General features: G+C 38.3%; 2 protein-coding genes across 6 annotated transcripts in view; one reads left to right on the top strand and one right to left on the bottom strand.

The window, feature by feature from the left end:
* Positions 1-980: 980 nt before the first annotated feature.
* Positions 981-24,917, bottom strand: part of LOC122636981 — a 49,695-nt gene continuing 25,758 nt past the window's right edge. For 2 of the 5 annotated variants that reach the window (XM_043828738.1, XM_043828742.1), the window contains 8 exons: positions 24,484-24,740; positions 7,576-7,893; positions 6,996-7,372; positions 6,522-6,800; positions 5,590-6,034; positions 3,293-5,481; positions 2,969-3,165; positions 981-2,847 (listed from right to left, as the gene is read on the bottom strand). In XM_043828738.1, the coding sequence (XP_043684673.1) occupies positions 1,836-2,847; positions 2,969-3,165; positions 3,293-5,481; positions 5,590-6,034; positions 6,522-6,800; positions 6,996-7,372; positions 7,576-7,893; positions 24,484-24,740 (5,074 nt within the window). In that variant the 3' untranslated portion in view covers positions 981-1,835. The remainder of the gene's footprint in view (positions 2,848-2,968; positions 3,166-3,292; positions 5,482-5,589; positions 6,035-6,521; positions 6,801-6,995; positions 7,373-7,575; positions 7,894-24,483; positions 24,741-24,917) is intronic. The other 3 variants (XM_043828741.1, XM_043828739.1, XM_043828740.1) reach the window with 3 other exon arrangements.
* On the top strand, positions 20,906-23,564 carry LOC122636982 (mucin-5AC). Its single transcript, XM_043828743.1, has 3 exons — positions 20,906-21,491; positions 21,767-22,229; positions 22,361-23,564. Exons 1-3 carry the CDS (start codon positions 21,161-21,163, stop codon positions 23,535-23,537), a joined length of 1,971 nt encoding a protein of 656 aa, XP_043684678.1. The 5' UTR covers positions 20,906-21,160; the 3' UTR covers positions 23,538-23,564.

The following is a 24,917-nucleotide window of genomic DNA, read 5'->3' as shown; positions in this document are numbered from 1 at the left end:
TCACAGACTCATTCCAAATAAAAATCACTCGCGCGCCCGTAGTTAGCTTAGATTGATGATTCCATTGTGTTTAAATGATTTTTAATATATATATATATATATGTATGTATATATATATATATATTCACATATATATATATATATATATCAATCATTCGTTTATGTACAAAAAAGCGTTTGCGTGTATGCATGTATGTATGCATATGCATATGCATATGTATATATGTATACATATACATATATATATATTTCTCATGAACCTTTCTTTTAGGGCTAGTTAGGACATTTTCACCAAGTCGTATTATTATTATTATTATTTGTACGCATGGACGACAGAAATTCATCGACGAAAGTTTGATTATATATATATATAAAAAAAAAAAAAAAAAAAAAAAGAAAGAAAAAAAAGGAAGAAAAAATGGAGAATAACGAAGAAAGAAAAAACGAAGAATTAGATTTTTTTCACGCGATCTTTTTTTATGTTTGTTTGTTTGTATTCTTTTTTACACATACGACGGATCATCATCTATCGCTTATGACCGTATTTAAATCTATATTAAACGAGGTATGAATCGGCTTACACTCGGGGATCATTATAAAATCAAAATGGAATCCTTTTAGGACACGATTTGCCATTTTGGAAAATGGCATAGAAGTACGTCCATCGAACGTCGCAGTTTCGAAGAAAAAGAAATGATGAATTCGCATTAAATGGTATATAATTATTTAAAAAAAAAATGTCCTCGTTTAAAAATATATATATATAAACCAAATATGAAATTTTACATTTTCTATATAATATAATCTACTTTTGTTGTTGTTTTTTTTTTTTAATAATGATTATAATAATAATAATAATAATATAATAATAATAATAATAATAATAATAATAATAACTATTATTATTATTATATACATATATACGTCGACTCTCTTTGATCCAAGTAATAGTATAGGACAGTGATACCAACGCATCGAAGGACAAAAAAAAATTAATCTATTTATTTCTTTAAAAATTGATCGAGATCTTTCGACAAACGATATATTTCTTGATATAACAAAGACGTAGAACGAAATCATGTGGGAGAAGACAGGTGTGAGGGGAGGGATGAGATGGGTGTGTTAAGAAAAAGAAGTGGAGAAAAATCAAGTATAAAAAAAAAAACCGTTCACTATTTTTGAGCATTTGCGACCACCAGCAACAACAACAGCGCAACACTGGCAGCACCAGTGGACCGCATTGGGAATGACGTTCGAATTAAAACAAAAAAAAAAAAAAAAAAAATAAAAAAAAAGAAAAAAAAATTACAATAATATTACATAATAGAATTTATAAAAATGACACGCCTAAGTTTCTTCCCCCAATTTAAAAGGCGCCCCTGGGTTTGTCATTTCACTACAAAGTATACATTTGAAATCTATATTTAAAAAAAAAAAAAAAGAAAAAAGAAGAAGAAGAATGAAAAAATAGGACTACGTGAAATGAAAATAAAAATCAAAAGAAAGAAGGGAAAGAAATGAAAACAAAAAGGACAGTCGTTGTTGAGACATCACGCGTGATTTTGAGATGAAAGTAGATTTAAAAGGAAAAAAAGGAAAGAAACAAATAAAAAATAAGAAGAAAAAGACGTAACGTCTATCGTCCGACAGTGTATGTATATATATAATATATAATATATATATATATATGTATATATATATATATCATTTATCAACACCTGTTTCTTGTTTTACTATCCAATTCGTACTCGTCGAAACGTACGACACTGTTGAAATATCCTAGTAAACGCGTCATGGCGCTTCGACTTGCCCTTAACTAAAGGATCAACAGACTATCAATCCTCGTCCGAAAGTGGCTCGTATTGAGCGGAAAGCAAAGGTGCTGGTTCCGGTTGCATCTGTTCGGATTTGGAAACGGCCGCTGAGACCGAGGTGGGAGGTGGAGGCGCCGGGGGTGGTCCTGTGTGCACACCTAATGCACTGAATGGATAGAAAGTAGTAGTGGGAGCTGGTGGAGCTGGGGTAGCTTGGTTAGCAGATTGTTGTTGAGCTTGTTTAGGTGTTTCGTCGACTATCATTTCGCTGTTAGCAGGACTATCGACGTTTATACTTGATTTTTCGTCTTTTTCAACAGCCGATGAGTTACCAGGACCAGAACCAGCGTTATTACCAGTAACGACACTACCACTGGCACTATTACCACTGTTACTACCACCACCACCACCAGCAGCGCCGCTGTTAACAACTCCTCCAGGAGTACCACCTACTATACCACCAGTACCACCACCACCACCACCACCTCCACCACCGGTAGAACCTCCAGCAGCACCAACGGCACCACCCGAACTGGCACCACTTCCTCCTCCTCCGTTTCTTTCCCCTCCTCCTGTTCCTGCCGATCCAGCTTTATCATCTTCGGACGTACGCATCACCTCCACGATTTTATTCTTAACGTAATCCAGTGGTGATAGATGTGGCTTGTTTGAGGGTGTCCCGGAAGTCGAGGTGGCAGTGCTCGTTTCGTAGAAGCGACGCCCGTAATGATTAGTGTTGGCTTCCGGAGGAGAGACCGGTTCGACGGAATGGAATTGTTGTTTGCCCACGGAGGATGAGGATTGCTGATGCTGCTGCTGCTGCTGCTGTTGTTGTTGTTGTTGCTGCTGTTGCTGTTGTTGTTGTTGTTGTTGCTGTTGCTGCTGCTGTTGCTGCTGCGACTGTTGTTGAGCAACTCGGATTATCTGTCGGTCGTCAGCAGCCTTCACAGAGTCCGCTTCGTTTCCTTTCCGCCTTTTCCATTGTTCCTCCGAAATCTGATATCTATCGTACGAGGGAAACCGTACAGAGACTCTAGTTTTTTTTTTTTTTTGGTTTGGTTTATTTTATTATTATTATTTTTTTGTTTACGTTCGCTTATAAATGTATGTTTCCAATTATACTCGAGGAATTTTCTTCGAGAGAAGATTCTTACCCGGTATAAGATCTATACGACGAATGGGGAGGTCCGTAATCCTTAGTTACGATGTGATCGACGTGTTCCCCCAGAGTAATAGCCTTGTTTCCACTTCCATTGCCGCTCCCACCACCTGCTCCACTGTTTCCTCTTCCTTCTCCGGCTGGACTGTGTACCATACCGTTAGGTTCTGCCGGCGTGTCCAGATGGAATTCCTAGAAAATATTTGTTTTTCTAGTTGTAGATACTTAACGAAAACGATCCCCGTGTAACCGTAAGGGATAATTGAATTTAATTCTGCACGTATCGTTATTTTATATCTTTACTACTGTGTTATCTTACTTGGAACAGTCGATCGCCTGGTCGCGTAGGTTGATTATTCGATGCTGCACTACCTCCAGCGTTTTCTACGCTTTGATTAATCTGATGTGTTATAATGGCATCTATCAAGCTAGCTGCTGTCAAAGTCGACGAAGTTTCGTTTTGCTGCTGATTCGAGGATTGATTTTGACGGGACGACGATTGCGACTGTTGTTGGGCCTGCGGTTGCTGCGGTTGTTGAAGTCTCGAAGATTGAGAAAATCCACTGCTTAGCAATCTCGAGGATTCCCTGTCCAATTGTTGTTGTTGCTGTTGCTGTTGGTCGCGATACAATTGCGCCATATGTCGTCTCTCGGCTTCCATGCGATGCTGCTGTTGAATATGCTGTTGTATATGTTGCTGCTGTTGCTGTTGTTGATGCAGATGAGCCAAATCTCGTTCTCTTTGTTGTTGCATGGCTAGACGATGTTCCGCGTGTTGCTGCTGTTGCTGTTGAATTTCCTTCTCTCGTTGTTGCTGCATCGCGAGCCTTTGCTCTTGCTGTTGTTGTATTTCCTTCTCTCGTTGCTGCACATTCAAACGATGTTCCTGATGTTCCTTCTCTCGCTGAGCTGCAGCCGCTGCCATCTGCTGATGAATCTCCTTCTCCCTTTGCTGATGAACTGTCATACGATGCTCGGCGTGTTGTATCTCTTTCTCCCTTTGTTGTGCCGAGAGTCTATGATCGACGTGCTGTATGTCCTTCTCTCGTTGCTGCGCCAAACGGTGTTCCTGCTGCTGAATCTCCTTCTCACGCTGATGATGTTGCTGAACAGCCAAACGGTGTTCCAACTGTTGATACTCCTTTTCCCTTTGCAACCTGTGCTCTTCCTTCTCTCGCAAATGTACCAAATCGCGTTCCCTTTCTCTGTCACGCTGATGGTGATGCGCAACGGCCATTCTATGTTCAGCCTGTTGCTGTTGCATCACCAAACGGTGCTCCTGCAAACGTATCTCTTGTTCGCGGAACGCTCTGTTGTTATCGACGTAACGGTCGGCTAGCAATCTATCCGCCATCGTTTTTCCTAATCCTTCGTGGCCACCGCTACTCGAGGCAGGGTGACTATGGGGATGTGGAACTGGAAGACTCGGTTGTTGTACCGCGACATCTACCAGACTGGAGAAGGCCTCTAATCCTGGCGGCGGAGGTGGATAATGTATTTGCTTTTGCGGATTATGCCTTTGGATAACTCCTTGACGAGGTTGAGTGTGCGTTTGAGGTGGTGGAGTACCGGTATAATAAAGGGTCGAGGGTGCCTCGTTTTTAGCGGCGGTTTCCGAGGTACCACCGCTGCCACGGCTACGAGCGTGCATTTGTTGGCTGGTTATGTAATCGTTCATGATAATCTGCCTCGAGGACAATTGCTGTTCCATCGTGTAGCTAGGCGGTGGTCGACTCGAATACGAGTTATATTGATTGCTATGAGTGACCACTACTGCGGCTGTGACCGATTGGCCTTGACCTTGTCCAGGAACGTTACCAGTGGTCACAGGTGAGTGTCGAATCGTACGGTAGTCGTACATAGGCGGACGTTTTTCTACGGTGAACGGATGAACCGGCGTGCCCTGGGTTATGGAACCAGCGTCTTTTGGACCTTGATTTCCCGATGTATTCACCGAACTACCACCAGTAGGTCCGCTCGTAGTACCGACACCGCCACTCGGATTACCTGGAGGTGTCATTTGTCTGAGCAAACCTTCGTAACGAGCACTCGAAACTGGTGTACCGTGAGTTATGGATCCACCTTTGTGAGTGGCCGTACCGATGTTACCTAACTTTGGTGACAATTTCGGATGAGGCGGCGGTACAGATACTTTATTCATCTTCGGTGTTAAAGGAGCTTGAGGTCTCGGCGACGAACCATAAATCAATGGGCTCTTAGCTCCACGTCCTTGTTCGGGATGAGCATGAGGATGATAATAAGCACCCGGTGGTGGTTCCGAACGATACAGAGTTACCGTCGACGGTTTGTGAATCGTTTGCATCGAATGATTGTATTCTTGCTGTTGTCTTGGCTTCTTAATACTCAAATCCAGGGTACCCTCGGTCTCGCGTAATGCCTGTTGTACCTGCATCACGACTAGGCCTTCCTTAGGTAACAAATCCGACGATGAACTTTGATTACTAAGCGTTGTTGGAGGACAAGGAGTGATAGTTGCTTGCATTTGACCTGGAAATAAAAGAATCGAATCTCATAAATAAGCTTTCCTTATTCCATATTATATATCGCTATATCAAATATTATATAGAACAACGATACGATTGACATTGAACTTACTGATTTGTTGAGGACTGGGTGCAGAACGATGACTGTGATGACTCGAAACAACGGAAAGTGTCGCTAAATTAGAGTCTCTGTTCGACATGGCAGTACTTGCGATACTCGACGATGGCTTGTATTCGCGTACAAAGGTAATATCGTTCCGATGATCCGTCTTTAATATACTCGATATCGTCGGTGTACCGGAATTAACGGGTACGGATAGACCACCAGTACCGGCTGGACTATTGGGATTTCGTTTTAACTGCATTTCAATGACGCCTAACATGAGATCTTTGACGGTTAGAGGATTGTTACTCGTAGTCGAAGGTGGCGAATGTACGACGGGTGGTGCTTGCGGATGTTGTTGCAACGAAGAATTGGTATTGCTGGCAGTAGTAAGCGTCACTACGACACTATTATTGTCCAAATCAGCACCTCCCTGACCTTCGTCCGCCGTCTCCTGGAACAATCACCGAACCTCTATCAGACGGCCCTATCATGATAAAAGATAATTTCGTATCCAAGATATACATATGTGTATTATATGCATATACATACATACATACATACATACATACATACATACATATATATATATGTGTGTATGTATATATATACACAGAATGGACCAAAGATTTCTAGTCAATATTAAAAATCAATTACACCTTCCAGAGATTATCTTTTAGACCAATCCTTTTTTTGTTCAAATGGTACAACTACAAAAGGCCTTTGTTAATGAGATCTTTTGGGCCAACCTGTATATAAGCAAAATCAATTAGCTAAGGATAATCAAGTCAACCGATAAGAAATACTATCGATAAGATAACGTTTCACGGTAACTATCGCAAAGCGTATTTTCATTTTTTATATAATGACTAAAGCGCATTATTATTATTATTCGTTCATACTTTCCCCAAAACATTCCTAATACTTTAGCGCCATCTTACCGTGGCAGAACTATCGTAATCTTCTCTATTGCCCGCTGACACGATAGTACCATTACCACCACCACTGACCGAAGATTGTTGAGATGATCCAATGCTCACTGGTGGTACCAAAGAAACGACTGCTATGTCTGCGAGTTTATCACCAATTTTTGGATCCGTTGATCGTGAAAAGGTTATGGGTAATGAGGCTGATCCCGAAGATGTGGTTTGTGCAGTTGTATTGCCTGATATATTATTAGCCGGACTTCCAGCACTTGCTGTGTCGCTTGAATCATGCACCTAAAAGAGAAACATTAAAAAACACAGTATTTCATACATCTTTGTCATCTTTTTTTTTCTTTTTTTCTTTTTTTTTTTTCTTTTCATACATATCATCATCTCGATTGAGATAACTATTGCATTTATAAGAAAAATTTTCATATATATATATATATATGTATGTATGTATGTATATATGTATGTATGTATATTTACGGCTAATTCATCGCAACTACTCGTACTGCTACCACTTTCTTCCTCGTCGGTCAGACAAGGTCTTCGTTCTTCACCCAATGATTGATAATATTCCGCTACAACCTGATCCAAGCTCAACTTTTTCCGATAAGCAAAATAATAATTTTTGCACTGGTGATTCGTCTTTCCAGGGATTTGTTCGGCCACTTTTGGCCAATTAGTACCGTGTTCGCGCAAAGCTCTCTTCAATTGATCCAATTCCTCATCCGTCCATTGTCTTGCCAACAAATCGGTCCCATCTTCGGAGATTTCGGTACCACCTGCCAAATGTGGTGCCAAACGTCGTGATATCCGATTGAAACAAGCTGAACAACACTTGGTAGCGCTGTTGGGTATCTCTAAAAAAATTCAAAAGTAAAGAAAATTTAAGGGACAACGTTTTCTTTCTTTCGTCGTTCACAATGGTTTTTAGGAGAGAGAGAGAGAGAGAGAGAGAGAGAGAGAAAGAGAGAGAGACAGAGAGAGAGAAAAAAAAAGAAAAGAGAGAAAAAGCAGATATTTGATTATTTGAAAAATAAACTATTTGAATATTTGGACTCACGAAATTCTTGAATAATGGGTTCTCTAATTTCAGATGGCAAATCGAGCCATTTGGCTGGAAGTGCGCGTAATCGTTTCACTCGTGTCTTGGAACTGGTATTATTGAGATTAGGACAACCCGGTAGGGGACAAGCTGTGTAACGTCCTCGTACAGCTTTGCACCTGCAGGTGTTGCAAACTCGTGCTCCTGGTGCCACTTGATCCTCCCTTAAACCATATTGGGATGCTTGACTGCGTGGTAATGCACGACTTTGAGCATTTCCTTCTACCACATTTTGACAAATTGCACAAGCATGAGGTCCGATCTGTCTGCCACCTTCTGAAAAAAATATATATATATACAATATAAAAAAAAAAAAAATATATATATATATAAGAAAGGAAACGAAATGCATTATACTGTTGTATTATTGCATACTATAAAACATTGTTGCATTCTTACTATTTATTTATATATATGTAAATATATATTCTTGTTTTTTCATTACACGTGTCAAGGGATCTTCTTTTTTCTGTTTTTCTAAACACTTTATTTAATTCATATATCTTTATATGGATCGTACAATATTGAGAATGTTTTTGTATCGTTCGTTCATATTTTTTACTTGCATTATTTCTATCGGTCATATTTTATATATTCTTTTTTTTTTCCCCTTTTTCTTTTTCTTTTAATATTATTTTCTTTTCTTTTAAGTAAAATATTCAAAAAATTATTTTTATTTATTTATTTATTTTTTCTTTTTTTTATATATATATATATAATCCGACGATTAATATAGACAATTAGAAAGCCGTGTAAGCACGGGAATCGAATCTAATGGGTTTCTTTGCTCGTATCTTCGCATTCATTCGCCATAAAGTTGAGTAAATATCGCTAATCATCGTCGGTATACTACAGAGGGGGGGTTGAAACTGGAGTAAGAGAGGGAAACAGACGGACAGACGGACGGACAGACAGACAGACAGACAGACAGAAAGAGTAAAGAGTACCGGGCAGCAAGAAGAGAAAAAGAAAAGAGGAGAAATGAAACTGTAAAATGTGTACGTATCTCTATGAATGTATATATGTATATATAAAGGATGGAAACGAGAAAGAGGGTTGGAAAGGTGGTTTGGGGAGTTGGGCGGGGGTGAATTGGGGGTTGGAGGTTCGGGGATAGCGGGTAGATAGAGAAAAGTAACCGCACGATACCCGAGAGTGAGAAACAGAATAATTACCGAGACTTCGCTGGTTAACTAACTAATTAAGGGTGCCCAATTAAAAAGTTCTTCCGTTCGGTCAGAAAGAGAAAGAGAGAGAGAGAGAGAGAGAGAGAGAGAGAGAGAGAGAGAGAGAGAGAGAGAATCGTCTTACTGGTTGGAAAGAGTAACACGAAAAAAAAAAGAAAAAAAAAAAAAAGAAAAAACTACAAACGTTCAAAATTACATCTTCGAGGGAACACAAAATTCGTTTTGAGAATGATCATTATAGAATGAAAGAAAAAATATTAATGACTGTCTCTCTCTCTCTCTCTCTCTCTCTCTTTTTTTATCCACAAACACACATGAATGTTCTGTCACATATCATTCCTATACGTATCATTATCTCTTTTCTTTATTTAACTAATAATGGTATTAGTTAGATGGAAGTAGCTATGGGAATATACATGCGCCCTTTAGAAAATCGAAAATTCCTCTGCCCTCTCTCTCCACTCTGATCAAAAATCGAAGGCTAATTTTGAAACGGATTATCGGTCGCACATGAAACGAACGAGGCAACCTACTAAATTATCCTCTCACTCTGGGGAATAACACTGTCAATCAGTCTCAATATATATCATATACGTTATACAGATCATATATGTATATATAGTATACCTTGGGATATGTTGAAAGAGAGACAGACCGACAGAGAGACAAAGACAGACAGATAGACAGACAGACAGACAGAGAGAGAGAGAGAGAGAGAGAGAGAGAGAGAGAGAGAGAGAGAGAGAGAATTCTAACTACGAGTATTAACAATCGACATGCCTGTAAACCCTGTGACGACTCTTCCTATGGCATTTGTATCCCATATCCATCTTCCCTCTACCCCTTCAACCCCTCAACCCCCACCATATTCTCTCTCTCTATTTCTCTCTCTCTCTCTCTCTCTTTGTATGATGATCCCATTCCTAACTATCTTCCAGCCATTTCATCCGCCGATGTGTCATTGCTAATTACGAGGGAACAATAATTATTAATGCGATTCCCTATGATTCGGAAGACCTGACAGATTTAATGGAGAACGAATCGCTATTTCCTCGTCCTATGTCTCTTGGTATATATATGTGTACGTATCTGTACATCAACGTATCTGTATGAATTTCGTGACTTTTGTTAAGAACAATTAGCTGCCGTTATATCGTTTTTAAGAACTTATCTTTTACAATGACAATCGTTATTAAAACAATGTCTTCATTTTACATTTATCGATAAAGTTTATTCCAACGTTATATGAATCCGAGAAAAACTCTATGAGGAATAATAGGAAAATGTGAAAAAGATCTGGAGAGAATAAAAGAAGAAGGTAGAAAGAAAGAAAAAACTTTCTCTCTCTCTCTTTTTTTTTTTTTTTTTTTTTTTTTTTTTTATTAAATAAAGAATAGAGAAAGTGTAGTCTAAGCGTTTAATAAAGATGTTATTCTTTCGACGTATCACGTATCACGTAATACGACATACGATACACAGTGTACGAATAAACGGGGATGATAAAAAAAAAAAAAAAAGGAAAAAAAAAAGAAAGAGTGTTTGTTGCCAGATGAAAAGCAAGACGAAAGATAGAAATGTGTTTAGGTAAGGACGGTTTCTGCCGCCCGCGTTGAGTAGGGATATATCTCGACAAAGAGATTTTAAATCGGTATGCGTAAAGCGGAACAAAATTATACAAAGTACGAGGAGGAGAAGGAGTAGGGTGAAGGAGAGTGACAAAGAAAGGGAGAAAGAGAGAGAGAAAGAGGAATGGCAATGCCCAAGAGAGAGAAGAAAAAGGGGCACGGACCAATAGGGGGTGGGAGAAAAGGGTCGACATTACCGCAGAGCACACCTCTCTCTTTCTCTCTCTCTCTCTCTCTCTATTTCTCTCTACTTCTCCTCTCTCTTTCTCTCTCACTAGAGAAATTACCTCACGGTCGAAGGCCGCGAAACAAAAGCCTCAGCTCGAAAGATGAGACCCATACACACATAAATGCACCTTCATACTTGCATGTATATATATCACGAGTAAGTATATAGGCATAGCGCAGAGTTCGAGTGATAAATCACGAGGAAAAAAAATAAGAAAAAAGAAAAAAAATAAAATACGAGAGAGAGAAAGAGAGAGAGAGAGAGAGAGAGAGAGAGCGGAAGAGAGAATGAGGAAGAAAGAGAGAGAGAGAGAGAGAAAGAGAGAGAGAGAGAGAATGTAACCAACGAGTAAGAGAGACATATTATCCAAGCGCTAATTAAGCCGGCTTGCTGCCGAGCGAGAGGACCAAGGGACGCACTTTAAATGTTTCACAAAGGGCACCACTAACCTTAGAGAGAGGTTAAACCACCCTCCACCACCCTTATCCCCAACCTCAAACCCCACACTCAGCCCCTTCGTCATCATTCTGGATCTGCTTGTCTGTTCCTCCCTCATTCCACCAGAGCACCATCTCACCCAGCACCACTTTTCTCTTTCTCTATCTTTTTTTTTCCTCTTTCTTTCTCTCTCTTTTCTCTCTTTTAACGTTCCACTTATCTCTAATTCAGTTTTACCTCTTTGACTCTGATTATACGCTCGTCTTCGTTCATTGTCGATAACCCGATACAATTCTTTTTTTTTTTTTTATTTTTTTTTTATCATCTTCGTAACTTTGTAGTCAATGTATTTTTATATTCTTTTATCTTTCATTCCTCGATAATAATAATAATAATAATTATTATTATTATTATCAATTATTAATAATTATTATCATTTATTAATAATAATAATTATAATCAATTATTATTCTTATTAATATTGTAATAATAATTGTTTAACAATTTCAATTTTGTAGAATTAGAGAAGTTTGTAAACATAAGAAAGATGTCTTATCGTTTTTGTTAAACGATCGAGCAAATTATTTTGCTAATTTAGACAAATTTTCAGAATGAACTAATAGCAATCTTCGCTATAATAATCGATCTGTTATAGATCAACCATGCACCCCAACAAAACAACAGTATTAACAGTATCAATTTTTTAATCAATCAATAACAATTTTTGTTGATCTAATAATTGAATAATCAGGTGAATCAGGTAATCCAATAAAACAAATTACAAGTATTGATTTTTGAATGAATCAGGAAAAATTTGTTTATAATAATTGATTCGTTGTATGAATTAGACGATTCGACAAACAATATATTATATATTATATTATCAATGTTTGAATAAACGGATAACAATCTTGCTATAAAATAATTGATCCGTTAGATAAGAGCAAGGTGACCCAACGAAACAGTTATCAGTATCGACACTGAATATTCTTCTTACATAGAAAAGAGTAGAATCTATCGATTCCACTTTCGAATGCAAAGTCAGGGACAATTTACACGAGCGTCGATTCGAAATACCAACCTGACCAACGATTAGAAACGAGGGGATAGAATGCAGGAGGTTGAGAGGGTAGAGGATGAGAAGGATAAGGGTGAGAAGGGAGAAGGGAAAAGGGCGAAATGTTTCAGAGGCTAATAACCAAACGATTCTACTACTCCACGAGAGAAACAGACTTCTCCGTTGATCTCGCTTATGAAATATTCTCTTTGATCATCGTGTGTAGTACCACCCTATATGTATTATCCGATCATACGTACGTATATGTGTGAGAATGTTTATGTAAAAGGCGACAACGACAACGAATTAATATTTCGTCGGATTGTGTGACCTTAGGTGATAATAAAGTTAAAATGTCTATTATTGGATAATCCACGATCTAAATTTTCTGAGTAGAGTTTAGAGAAAGAAAATTATTTATTATTAAATTGTAAGAAATTTTTCGATCGAGAAAAATCTCACTAAACTAATCAATGATCACTTTATATATATATATATATATATATATATATATATATATATTTCGATAATAAATCGTCGTCAATGATCGTGATACGATCGAGGATAATTTGCAAACCTCTCGATGCGTGAGGAAACAGGGACCGTTTGAAGGAGGTACTCTATATGGGTGTTGGGGTTGGGATTGGGGTTGGGATTTGAGTTTTGTGGATTGGACGGTTGGAATACAGGAGGAAGTGGTAGAGTTGGACGAGGAGGAGGAGGTTGAAGAGTGAAGGAGGAGGAGGAGGAGGAGGAGGAGGAGGAGGAGGAGGAGGAGGAGGAAGAGGAGGATCGTGCTAACGTCGCTGATTCGCCGGAGGCTACCGTTTTTGTATTTATGTATTTATGAGATTTACGTTTCACCAGGCTCCAGCAAAAATGATTAAAAGCAAACACGCCCAGGCAGACCAGGTATTCTTCTCCGAATCGACACGGCCAAGCGCTGCCAGGGCGCATCGATAGAAATGAAAATAGGATGTCGAGATCCTATGTAACATTGTATTCAATTATAATAATAATAACAATAATAACAATAATAATAATAATAATAATAATAATAATAATAATAATAATAATAATAATAATAATAATAATAATAATAATAATAAATGATGACATCTATAGGTTACGATCGTAGCTAAAAAAAAAAAAAATAAATGGACGTCTAAAGAGTGTTTTCGTTTTATCATTGTTTACTTGGACGAAAAAATTTGCTTGATAAATAGTCGAGGGATTCGCGACTAATCACTAAAGATTAATTCGTATATATCATAGTCGATTGATTGAGCGTGTTAATTATTAAAAAATATATATATATATATATACATGGTAATAATCAAACGATGAATTATCGGTGACACCAACCTAATTAACAGTTTGTAGTTATGTTATATCTCAATTTACGGATAGGTCACCTATGTGATCATCGATCTCTCAGTTGTAAGCATTAAACGGGACACCAACCCTAACTCTCATTCCCCGCTCATCCCACTAGTAAATAAGGCTTCCTCTACCAGTGGTGCTCTTGGACCGATCAACTTGCGCCGCGCTGGATTCTCTGGTCTGCTTGTTGTGCAAATAACATCTGTCAATTGAAGAGGGGTGCCAGAGAAGAGAAGCGATATGGAAAGTAGAGAGAACTCGATTAGCAACAAGAGAAAACAATCGTCGATGGAACCAACTAAATGATCGAGAATCTTTGCAATTCTGTGATCGTTTCAAATGCGACCAGATACGGTTTCAAAAATGATCTCTTCTTGTTGGATTAGCTAGTTGTTGTCGGTATTAAACAATCCATAAACGTAACTTATTTCGCGAACATATTTTTTATCACAATTAATTCATGAAAATGATGCAAAAAGAGAAGCGATATATATTATTTTCTATTTTCAACATGTATAAAAAAAAAAAAAAATAGATGCGCCAAAATTTTCTAGTGATATAAAAATCAATTACTTTTTCTTTTTCTTTTTCTTCTTTTCTTTTCTTTTCAGTAGAACTTGTAGTTGGTAGTATAATTTGTAAAAAAAAAAAGAAAAGCGGAGAGAAAAAAATTATTTTTATTTTTGGCCCATCCTGTGTATTATATTAAATATCAAATAGAGAGATATGGTAGGTAAATGGTGAACATCGATATAATCATCGCGTCTCTCTCTCTCTCTCTCTCTCTCTCTCTCTCTCTTCTACGCCTGTCTCTTCGTCGCTTTCGACATTAACTGCCGTGAGAATCGAACGTACGCATTTTTTTTCACTCCCCTTCTTTTCCACCCTCCACCCCCGATGGTATTTGCACGATGCAAATATACATCACGCGGAGTGGACCACGACCGTCGTTTCATCAGCAACGTTTCGAAACTCACGAATAACGATTCGTTTTATAACGTAGACTGAGCAAGAGCACGAGAGAGAGAGAGAGAGAGAGAGAGAGAGAGAGAGAGAGAGAGAGAGGGAGAGAGAGAGAGAAAACGCGCGATTGCGACCGATCAAAAACTCGGTTATCGGTTAGCAAATATTCGTTGGAATTGGGGTGGAGATTGGAGGATGAGTAGGTGGTGAAAAAGGGATAGAGGGAGTTTCCGACGCGATTAAAAAAATCTAGACAAAGGAAGATACGGCATGAATGTATTGCACCACTATTGTGACATGATATTTCCTTGGGTATCAACGAGAATGACAATTGTTTATTGGATCGATCAATAAATTTTGCACGGTTAATGGATTTGCAGTTCTCGAATTGATAACTGATGAGATCGCAGCGATAAGAGAAAAAGAGAAAGAGAGAGATAGAGAGAGAGAGAGAGAGAAAGAAAGAGGGAGGGAAATTTAGTCAGAATAACTGCATTAAGGGAAATTAACGAATAAAAGTAAATGATTCGTCGTAAGCTATGTTGAAGAAATATATATATACATATATATAAATTTATATATATATATATATATACACACACACACACATATACATACACAGATATATTTTAGATAGGAGAAGATATATTAACCGTACGATACGCAGCCATACGTGAATAATCCGGTATTTGCAGAACGAAACGCGCCCGTGTTCGTGCCGAATTAAACCGTGCGCAGTCTAATGCACAGGGAAACAGTGTGAGAGAGAAAGACGAACAGAGAAGGAGAGAGAGATAGAGAGAGAGAGATGGAGAGATAGAACTGCGAGTGCTGTTGCAGGTAGCCGAGGTATTAATTGGGATTAAGTAAATCAAGACGCTAATTAGCTAGTGCCAAGCGCGCGCGGGATTGCAGGCCAACGATGAACCAACCCTCCTCTATCCTCCTCATCCCCCACTTTCCCATACCCATCTCTTTTCCCCACTTTGCCACCACTAGCAGCAGTTCCACCACCACCACCACCACCACCACCATTGCTACCACTACTATTACACCACCACTAACACCACATCACCAACGCTATCATATCGAATCCTTCAGCGACATGCTTTTGGCTCCTCTCTTCCATCTATTGCATACCTGTGCTAGCTACTGCTATCCCCATGGCTAACTTGACTAACCACCATCAATCTTGATGGTTACACATTCACGATCGTTTCATCCCCTTTCGTTTCCGCCCCTCTCCTACCATCGTTTCACTTATCCCATTCACCACTCGGGATTTAAAGACTTCCTAGATAATTTCTTTTCGTTTTCTAAATACGTTCAGTTAGACATACTTTTTATAATTACGATAATTTTGTAGAAACGTTTACGAGTTCTTATAGATAGATTCTTTTTTCGTTTCTGATCGTATAATCGGGATGAATAAACGGAAGGGAAGAGTAACAATTGTATATTTTATAATAGTATTGATCGGATTTAATAGAATAGTGTATTTACTATTCTGTTATAGATAATAGAATCGTCATCAAAAATCCAATAATTTTTTATACCGCGAGATAGAATTTCTAATAGACAATTTTTATATTATAAAAAATATATATATATATATACGTAATTGCATTTGATTTCTCATTTATTATAGAACGTAATAAATAGCGGAAATCTACGCATATGAAACACATATTTACCCTGCATGATCGCGTTCGCACGTAAGTGAACGCGGAAGTAAAAAAGTGTCTTCTTCAAAAATATAAAGTGAGATTATCCGCAGAAAAAAGAAAAAAAAAAAAAAAAAAAAAGAGAGAATACGTTGTTCCAAGTTCACACATTTTTATATTTTCTTACGGATTCTAGTGGTTCCAATGGGGAAAGTCCTAGAGTAAAACGATGAAACGACATTCCACGAAAAAGAACAAAAAAAAATTATCTATTTTCCAGAAAAATTAGATTCTCTCTCTCTCTCTCTCTCTCTCTCCCTCTCTCGATTAGAACTCGATATATATCAAGATATTCTTTGAATATAAAAAAAAAGAAATATATATGACGAGGAATGCGGATGAATAACGTATGCGGAATGAGCGAGCAAGTGTATTTATTATCTTACAAGGGAGAAAGAGAGGGTGGAGAAAGAGAAAAAATATATATATATATAAAGGAAGAAGGATGACGGGGGAGAAAACGTCGAGATAGCAGTGAAAGCGCGGGAGAGAAGCAAACTCTTGAGAGAGGAAGGAAGGCCGCGCGCGATCCTGGTAATATCGCGGAAAGTGTTTGCTCAGGTTGTCTCGACCGAGCTCGAAGCATTAAACCGACGTCGAGAGCGTTCTTTCGCCTTTCTCTTTCTCTCTATTTCTCTCTCTTTTTCTTCTTCTCATTCTCCATCTCTCTAACTTTCTATATATTTCTATATCGCTATCTTTCTCTCTCTCTCTTTCTCTCTCTATATATATATATATATGTATATCTATATCTATATCTCTCTCTCTCTCTCTCTCCTTTTTCTTCTACGACCTCTCACCCCTCACTCAACTCCCACCCATCTCCCCAACCATCTCTCCCTAAGCATGGATCGTTCAAGTGTTAACCATGATACGAGCTAAATGCGCAGGAATTTGACATTTCGTGTTAACGTTAAGTAGTATTAGTGGTAACTAAAGTAATATCTTACTGTAAATTATTTCTGTTGATTATTAGAGAGAGAGAGAGAGAGAGAGAAAGATTATATCGGATTAATTCTGTTAAACACTAAAGAAACTAAAAACTAACTTTCTTTGTTAAAAAAAAAAAAAAAAAAATATAAAAATAATAGCCTGATATCAATAAACATTCATTTCGAACAATACATATTGCGAGTTAAAACACGGTTAACTAAAATTCATCCTTTTGATTTACTTGCTATTATACCAAAAAAAAGAAGAAGAAAAAAAAAATAAAAAAAAAACTAACAATTAGCAATGTTAGATCCTCCATTAAAAACACGAAAGAAAAATTTGTCGGGAATTGTTCGAAATGAAATATCGAAAAGATCGAAGAATAAGAATAAGAATAAGAATAAGAATAAAAATAAAAATAAGAATAATAATAAGAAACAGAACAAAAACAAGAAGAAGAAATAAAGAGAAACGATCACGATGACAGGAATGTTCCATCTCAATAGTACATTCGTTTTGAAGTAGAGGTTGTAAAGTGAAGGAAGGGAGGGGGTGAATGGGTGAGGGGTGGCAAGGAGAGAGAGGGAGAGAGAGAGAGAGAGGGAGCAGAGAGCAAGCGAGTGCGAGAACGATGCGAGAAAGGAAACGTAGAGGAGGGGTTTCGCGTCTGTTAGCTTCGATTTGAAGCTTTGGCCTCCTGGGAAATGTGCGTAATCGCTGTATATCCCCGTTCAAAACTCTCACCGGTGACGGGGATGATACTCTTCTCTCTCTGTCTCTCTCTCTCCCTCCTTCGTTAGCTAGCTAGCGACTCCCGTTTGTTTATAAGCCACGTCGGCGGCAATCAATGGGGATATGCTTTTCCGTCGACGACTTTCCTGTTAGACTGTTTTAGGACTTTGATAGAGTCCTTTCGTCGAAAGGGTTTTCTTCTTTTCTCGTTGTTGTTTAGTAAAATAAAACAAAGAGACACGAATATTTTAGACACATGAAAACTCCATAAACTTTATTTGAGGATTGTTCGGTGGTATAACAACGTGTCACCATAAACGAACGACATTGGATTGGAACGACATTATCTGATATTACGATTTATTAACATTCCGCAATTTTTCTTTTCTTTTTCTTTTCTTTAACATCTGCATTCTTGCCACAAATTGTTTTATACAATAATACCAACGAATTTAAACTCATCTGAAACTTCTAAAAAAAAAAAAAAAAAAAGAAAAGAAAGAAAAGAAAAGAAGAGAGAATCGACATTAAATCGATCTACCTCGTGAAAAGGGTAACGTCGCTCAAACGATGTTACTTCACTTTATTCAAAGTACAAAGAGGAAATAATATATCATTATTCATTTCCGATCAATCTGAAAGCTATCTTCGCGTGAATACCGATGAAAAAAAAATTTCATTTATTTGTCATCAAGCAGGAATGAAATAGTAAAAGAGAGATCGAAATAGGTAGAGAAGTGGCGAGATGGTAACTGTCGTGCAAAACTTGTGGCGAGATGGTTACTGTCTGTCCCTGCACGATATGAAAATAAATCTTGGTGTTTGCAAAGGAACGCAGAGCAATGGTTGGTTGATGGTAAAAGAGAGAGAAAGAGAGAGGAAAAGAGCGAAAGAGGAGTACCTCTTCCCCTCCCCCTCCACTCCACCCCCTACCTCCTACCCAACGAGTACCCAACCACCCACTCACCCAGCAATAGTAGCAGCAGTATAGCAGCCACGTTTATATGAACCGCTCAATTTCTCTTTCCTACCGAACTACGAAGAAGAACGGCACGAGCGAGATCGAAAGAGGGAAAGAGTACCCCAGAAAAAGGGTAGTAGTAGTCGAGGGTTGAAAGAGAAAGAGAAAAAGAGATAGATAGATAGATAGATAGATAGAAAGATAGAGAGCGATAGATATAGAAAGCAAAAGAGAGAGAGAGAGAGAGAGATACACCTACGGAGTATGAGGCAGAATAAAGTGGGATTCAGCGCAACGTGAATTATAAACGATATTATGCAAACATCAAGAAGAGAAGGAATACTCGTGCCGCGAGTTAATTTAATGAAAAACATCAGAGACCAACCTCGGTAGAAAGATAGATAGATAGATAGAAAGAGAAAGAAGAAAGTGAGAGAGGGAGAGATAGAGAGAGGGAGTGAGAGGAAGAGAGATGAGATGGTAGAGAGAAAAGAGAAAGAGAAGAGAACGGCAAAAGACGCATCCCAAAAAAGACTGCACTTGAGCTACCCAAAAAACACCACTCTTCTTCTCATCTAGTCTTCTCTCGCTGTTTTGATAAGTACTTCTTTGCCTCTTTTATCAATCCCTGTATACGTACTTCTTGTCTTTCGGAGGAAAAGACGACTGTTATCTTTTAACACTTCAACTACAATCCACCTTAATAACGATTAATGTCAATGATAATTAATATAAACAATTTCTTGGTTGACAGTAAAAGTGAAAAAGGGAAGGAAGAAACAAAGAAAAAAAATATGGCAGACAGGACAACGGGAGGAAGGAGTAGAGAGAAAAGAAACGAAGTTATTCGTTACATCGGTCGATCACAACACGCGCGTTAAGAGACTTTTTTGATTTTTTTTGTGTTAGACAAACTACTAGGAAGGAACTTTGATGGAGTTCTTTATTTGCTTCTGTTTCTTTATCTTTTTTTGAGTTAATTAAAAATTCGGATTCTTTTTCTTGTTCCGACCTTCGACGAGAGACCGAATCGAAGAAACCTGAGGCTGTAGGGATCAAGAGGGTACAGAGAAAGAGAGAGAAAAACACACACACACACACAGAGAGAGAGACAGAGAAATGTAGATAGCAAAATATAGATAGAGATAGAGATAGAGACACATAGAAAGAGAGAAATAGATAGAGAAAGAGAGAGAGAGAGAGAGAGAGAGAGAGAGAGAGAGAGAGAGAGAAACAAGGATGAAACGAATGAGTATTTCGGCGCACGTGCAACACTGGTGGTGTACCACGACCGTGGCAGAGACGAGAACATCCAATCTGAACTTCTCGGGGGCGGATCTTCGGTACTAGAGGGTTGGGGTACGCCGTGCGATGACTGGTTCCTACGACGAACCACAGCGCAGTATGAAAGTTTCTGGGGGTGGTTGATACGGAAAAAGCTAACGCAAATCGGACCACATGCACGCAGAGATCCGTTCACCGGTACTACGACAATAACAACGAGGTGGAGACGTCGAGGACAAGGAGGAGAAGGAGGACGAAGAGGAGGAGGAGGAAGAAGAAGAAGAGAGGGTTACCAGATAGTTCCATGGAGGTGGAAATCGTTCGTTGGTTCTGCCATCCAACTCTGGCGTTCAAATCACGGAGAACCGTGATCCCCGTCGCTACGTGTGTTCTCTCTCTTTCTCACTCGCTCACTCGCTCACTCGCTTATTCACTCACTCGCTCACTCACTCACTCACTCACTCACTTGCTTACTTACTTACTTACTTACTCATTTACTCACTCTTTCTCTCTTTCTCTCTCTCTCTCTCTCTCTCTCTCTTTCTCTCTTTCTATCTCTCTCTTTCTCTCTATTATTACTCACGGATACGGTGTGTCTCTTCGTTCATCACACGTTAGTGTTTCCAATAAAAATTATTAATTAATAGTACTCGAGTTTTCAAGGGAGTCTTGTCGAAGTAGACACAACAGTTATCAAGAAGGATTTGTCAATTCATTGACAGTGAAAAAAAAAAAAAAAGGTTTCGCTGAGGGAAGACAATTATTATTTTTGTTTAACCAATCGAAATTTTGTTTAGAAGAATAATCAAAGAAAATCGGAGTTTCATCGGTGTAATGATTCGTTAAGAGTGAAATTCAAGGACGTCGAAGGAGAATGAAGTTAAAACGAAGGGTAATTCGCGGATCTGTTTGAGAAATAATTTCGAAGAGCGTTGGATCAAACGATATAATCGATTCGATTTCTTTTTAATTTTTTTATTTATTTATTTATTTATTTATTTTCTTCGTTTAATTCGAATCGATCAGGATGTACAGTCTGTACAGAGCTTGGTTCGGCGACGAAAGTGCCGCGGATAATTATAATCGTTTGCAAGAAACCCTATCGCCGCCTGATACAGTGATCAGAGTTGGAAACGAGGGTGAGCATCAGTTCATTGCACACAAGGGCATTTTAGCGGCACACAGTGGCTATCTGAAGGCTTTGCTGGCCAGTGCAGCAGCTAGTTCGAGCAGTGGACCAAACTTTGGTGGGTCTTGTGGTGGATTGAATTCGGCAAGTTCCAGTAACTCGACTACAACTGGGATCGGTGGACAACACACTCGACAGCCGGTTACTTCCGTCTCGGTGTCTTCGATCGGTAATTGCAATTATTTTTTTGTTTTCGTTTTCTTTCCTTTTTTTTTTATTTTTTTATATGAATCACCGAAGGGGCGGGGAAGAAGAATCAAAAGCAGCAGGTGTTATTTTTATCAACCCGATTTATCTTATCGTCGATGATCGATTTAGAATCGAAATGATATTTAACTGTTACGGATAAAAAAGAAATACGTGTTTTTTCGAGACAAATAAGAAATATATATATACATATATACGTATGTGTGCGTGTGCGTGCGTGTGTGTTGAATGTTTCAGGTGGAGAAGCATTTGCGCCATTGTTAAATTACATGTACACCGGTCGACTCGAGGTAACATTGGACAACGTGTACAGTGTACTATTGGCAACTCATTTGTTACATATGCCTGGTGCATTGGAACAATGCAGAGCTGCTTTGCTCAGATTAAGAGGACCGCCCCCTTTGCCAACGCCGATACCAATAACACCAACTTCGACATCAACGTCGACGTCGAGTTCAGGTCCTGGAAATATATTGAGACCCATACCAAACAGATTGGTATTAGGGCCACCACTTTGTTGGCCTCAAACGAGTTCAATTTATCCTTCAACCGCGACAGCACCAGGATCCGTCGGCCTAACACCACATTTGCCTCAAATGCAACCAACGACTGTACTGATACCACCTTCCGTTTCACCAAACGTTTCGGTCATTCCTACATTAACTAGTCAAGAGACTCAAGAACCTAACACGCATTACAGGTTAGCTATAGAGATCTCTTATATCGTAAAGTTACGTTTCAAGTTTATATCAATCATCCATACAAATCTCGACGATCTTTGTTAAATTTGATAGATAAATAAATATAAATTTTTGTTTTCTTCGTTAACAGCTCGAGCAACCGAGATATCTCAAGATCACCAAGATCATCTCCGTCGCGATTAAACAAAAGAACGATCAACGTCGTTAAATCTAGATCCCATTCAAGATCTACGACACCAGATACCATTTCACCAACGTCTTCTCTTCCATACGTCAATGCTGCGGCCGCGGCATTCAACGCGTTTGCATCGAGGTCATCCTCGCCATCGGTAGCGTCACGTTCATCGTCGTTATCGCGATCGCCATCGCCAACGTCACGCAGAGGAAAGAAAACTAATCCGATAGATCGACGAGAAATTACGAATTCTAAACAGGAGTTACGTACAACGACAACAACTGATATCATCTCGACGGGTCAAACTGGACGGTCCAATGAAAATACCAATTCGATCGTAGGCTCACCTACGAGAATTAACAACAGCGATAATCCAAAATGTTCAACGATGTCAACGACGACGACAACGACCGATGTTGATCGCGGCAGGCCGCCATCGCACAGACGCAAAAATCGTATCGCTAACAACAACTCTTCTAACAACGTTAACGACCCTTCCTCCTCTTCTTCTTCCGGCAGTGTTTTGTCGGTAGTTTACGACGTTGCTTGTTGTGACGGACCCGTGAAGTTTCATCGTGTTTTAAACGAAAACTATACCGTACCCCAGTCACGTTTACAAAGGCATTGCATCGATGATAATACCAGGCCACCTCCTCCTATTGAGAACGACGAAAATGGTGGCTCAGGTACTACTAGAGTACGAAATTGTCCTACGGATCCTATAATAACTACGCAAACGACAGATTCTGGCAACAACGTTGGAAGTTACAGTTGTGGTTATTGCAGGCATACTTTCAAGTCCCAATATTGTTACAGAAAGCACGCCAAGAGACACTTGTTGCCAACGAGATCGAACGGCGATACAACAGCACCAATTGAAAGAAATCGACAGGATAATAATTCGAGAAACAAAAGGGAGGTCAGACTTCTCGATTTGAACGTTCAATATTATCCGTGTAAAATTTGCGGATGTAAATTTCCGAGTTATTACTTCGTACACAAGCATAGAAAATTATGTCACGCTAATGTCGATGACAATACTCGAGTTAACAACAGAGATGATGTCGTTACGTTCAATGATCAAGAATCAACGAGCCAACCCGTAGACGATACGACGCCGCAACGTGAATGAAAAAAAAAATGACAAAGAAAAGCAAAAAAAAAAAAGGAAAGGCAAAAAGAGCAATGACACATCTCCCCGTGTCCAAGATGAAAACAAACGATTCAAAATCCTAATGAGACGTTATATAGAGAAAAAAAAAGTCGTATTAAAAAATTAATCCAATAGTATATGCAGTAATAGTATGTAATGTGCGTATGTATGTGTGTGTATATATACATATGTGTATTAACCACAAGTAATTTCTTCTTCGTGTTCGTTTGTTCGATTAATAACTAAATTCATTTTCTATAATACATATTATAATATTATTTCGATATAGTTCTTCAATATAAGAATTAAATAACAAATTGTATTAAAGTCGCTTAAACGTTGATACAAATTGTTCTAACGTTATTTGTTAATAATAATGACATTAATTAATCATTGAACGATAATATAGTATAGAGAGAGAGAAAAAAAAAACAAGAAAGAAAGAGCACATAAGATCTATTGTCATAGATAATATTGCTATTATAAAACATAAATAAAATGAATATATTCAAATGGATACTTGTATTAGCAATAAATAAATATTTGTCAATAATGATCTTCTGAGCTAAGATAAAACACATATATATAATCGAGGATATAACAAACGTAATAGAGACGAATTTCATTGAGAAACCTACGAAAAATATCCTTCTGTTATTTTTCAATTTTTACGCATCAATTTGGATCAATGTAAGATGAAAAATAAAGAAAAAATCAGCTAGAAGAGTCAGTACAGTTAACTAATTTGCTCCTAATTTTACATCTACTGATCGTAGATAGATATTGGATGGTATGACTTATCCTAATATCCAAGTTGACCTTGAAACTTTCTAACAAATCGCAAAAAAAAAAAAAAAAGAAAAGAAAAGAAAAAAGATAAGCAACCATAAATGCATATAAAAATGCATGCTATTAATGTACTCACCAATAGTATCAATGGATTGTGCTTCTTCGTCACTAGTCTCCATTGGGGTGGCATGATTCTCCTTCTTTTTATCCTTAATCCTACTAGTAGCTGCCGCGTTATTACCACCACCACCGCTACCACCGGTGGTCTCTCTACTACAACTCGTTTTCTTTTTACCCGTATCTTTGAATTCGGTCTGCATGCCAGGTACATTAGCGGTGTTGACGTTTAACGAGGACGATGACGACGACGACAACGTGTTTTTACCTTCCATTCTGTAAACAAATACAAAAAAAAAAAATAATAATTAAAAAAAGAAAAAAAAAATTAATCAAAAGAAAAAGGGGAAGAACAACTCGCGCATTATCGTACAGACCAACGCTAAAGATAATGATAATAATTTTTACCTCCCTCATACCCCTCCCTCCCTTCATCTATCCTTTCAATAATTT

This window comes from Vespula pensylvanica, chromosome 24 (genome assembly GCF_014466175.1).
Source record: "Vespula pensylvanica isolate Volc-1 chromosome 24, ASM1446617v1, whole genome shotgun sequence".
NCBI classification, from domain to species: domain Eukaryota; kingdom Metazoa; phylum Arthropoda; class Insecta; order Hymenoptera; family Vespidae; genus Vespula; species Vespula pensylvanica.
This window is presented reverse-complemented; position numbering and strand designations above follow the sequence as displayed.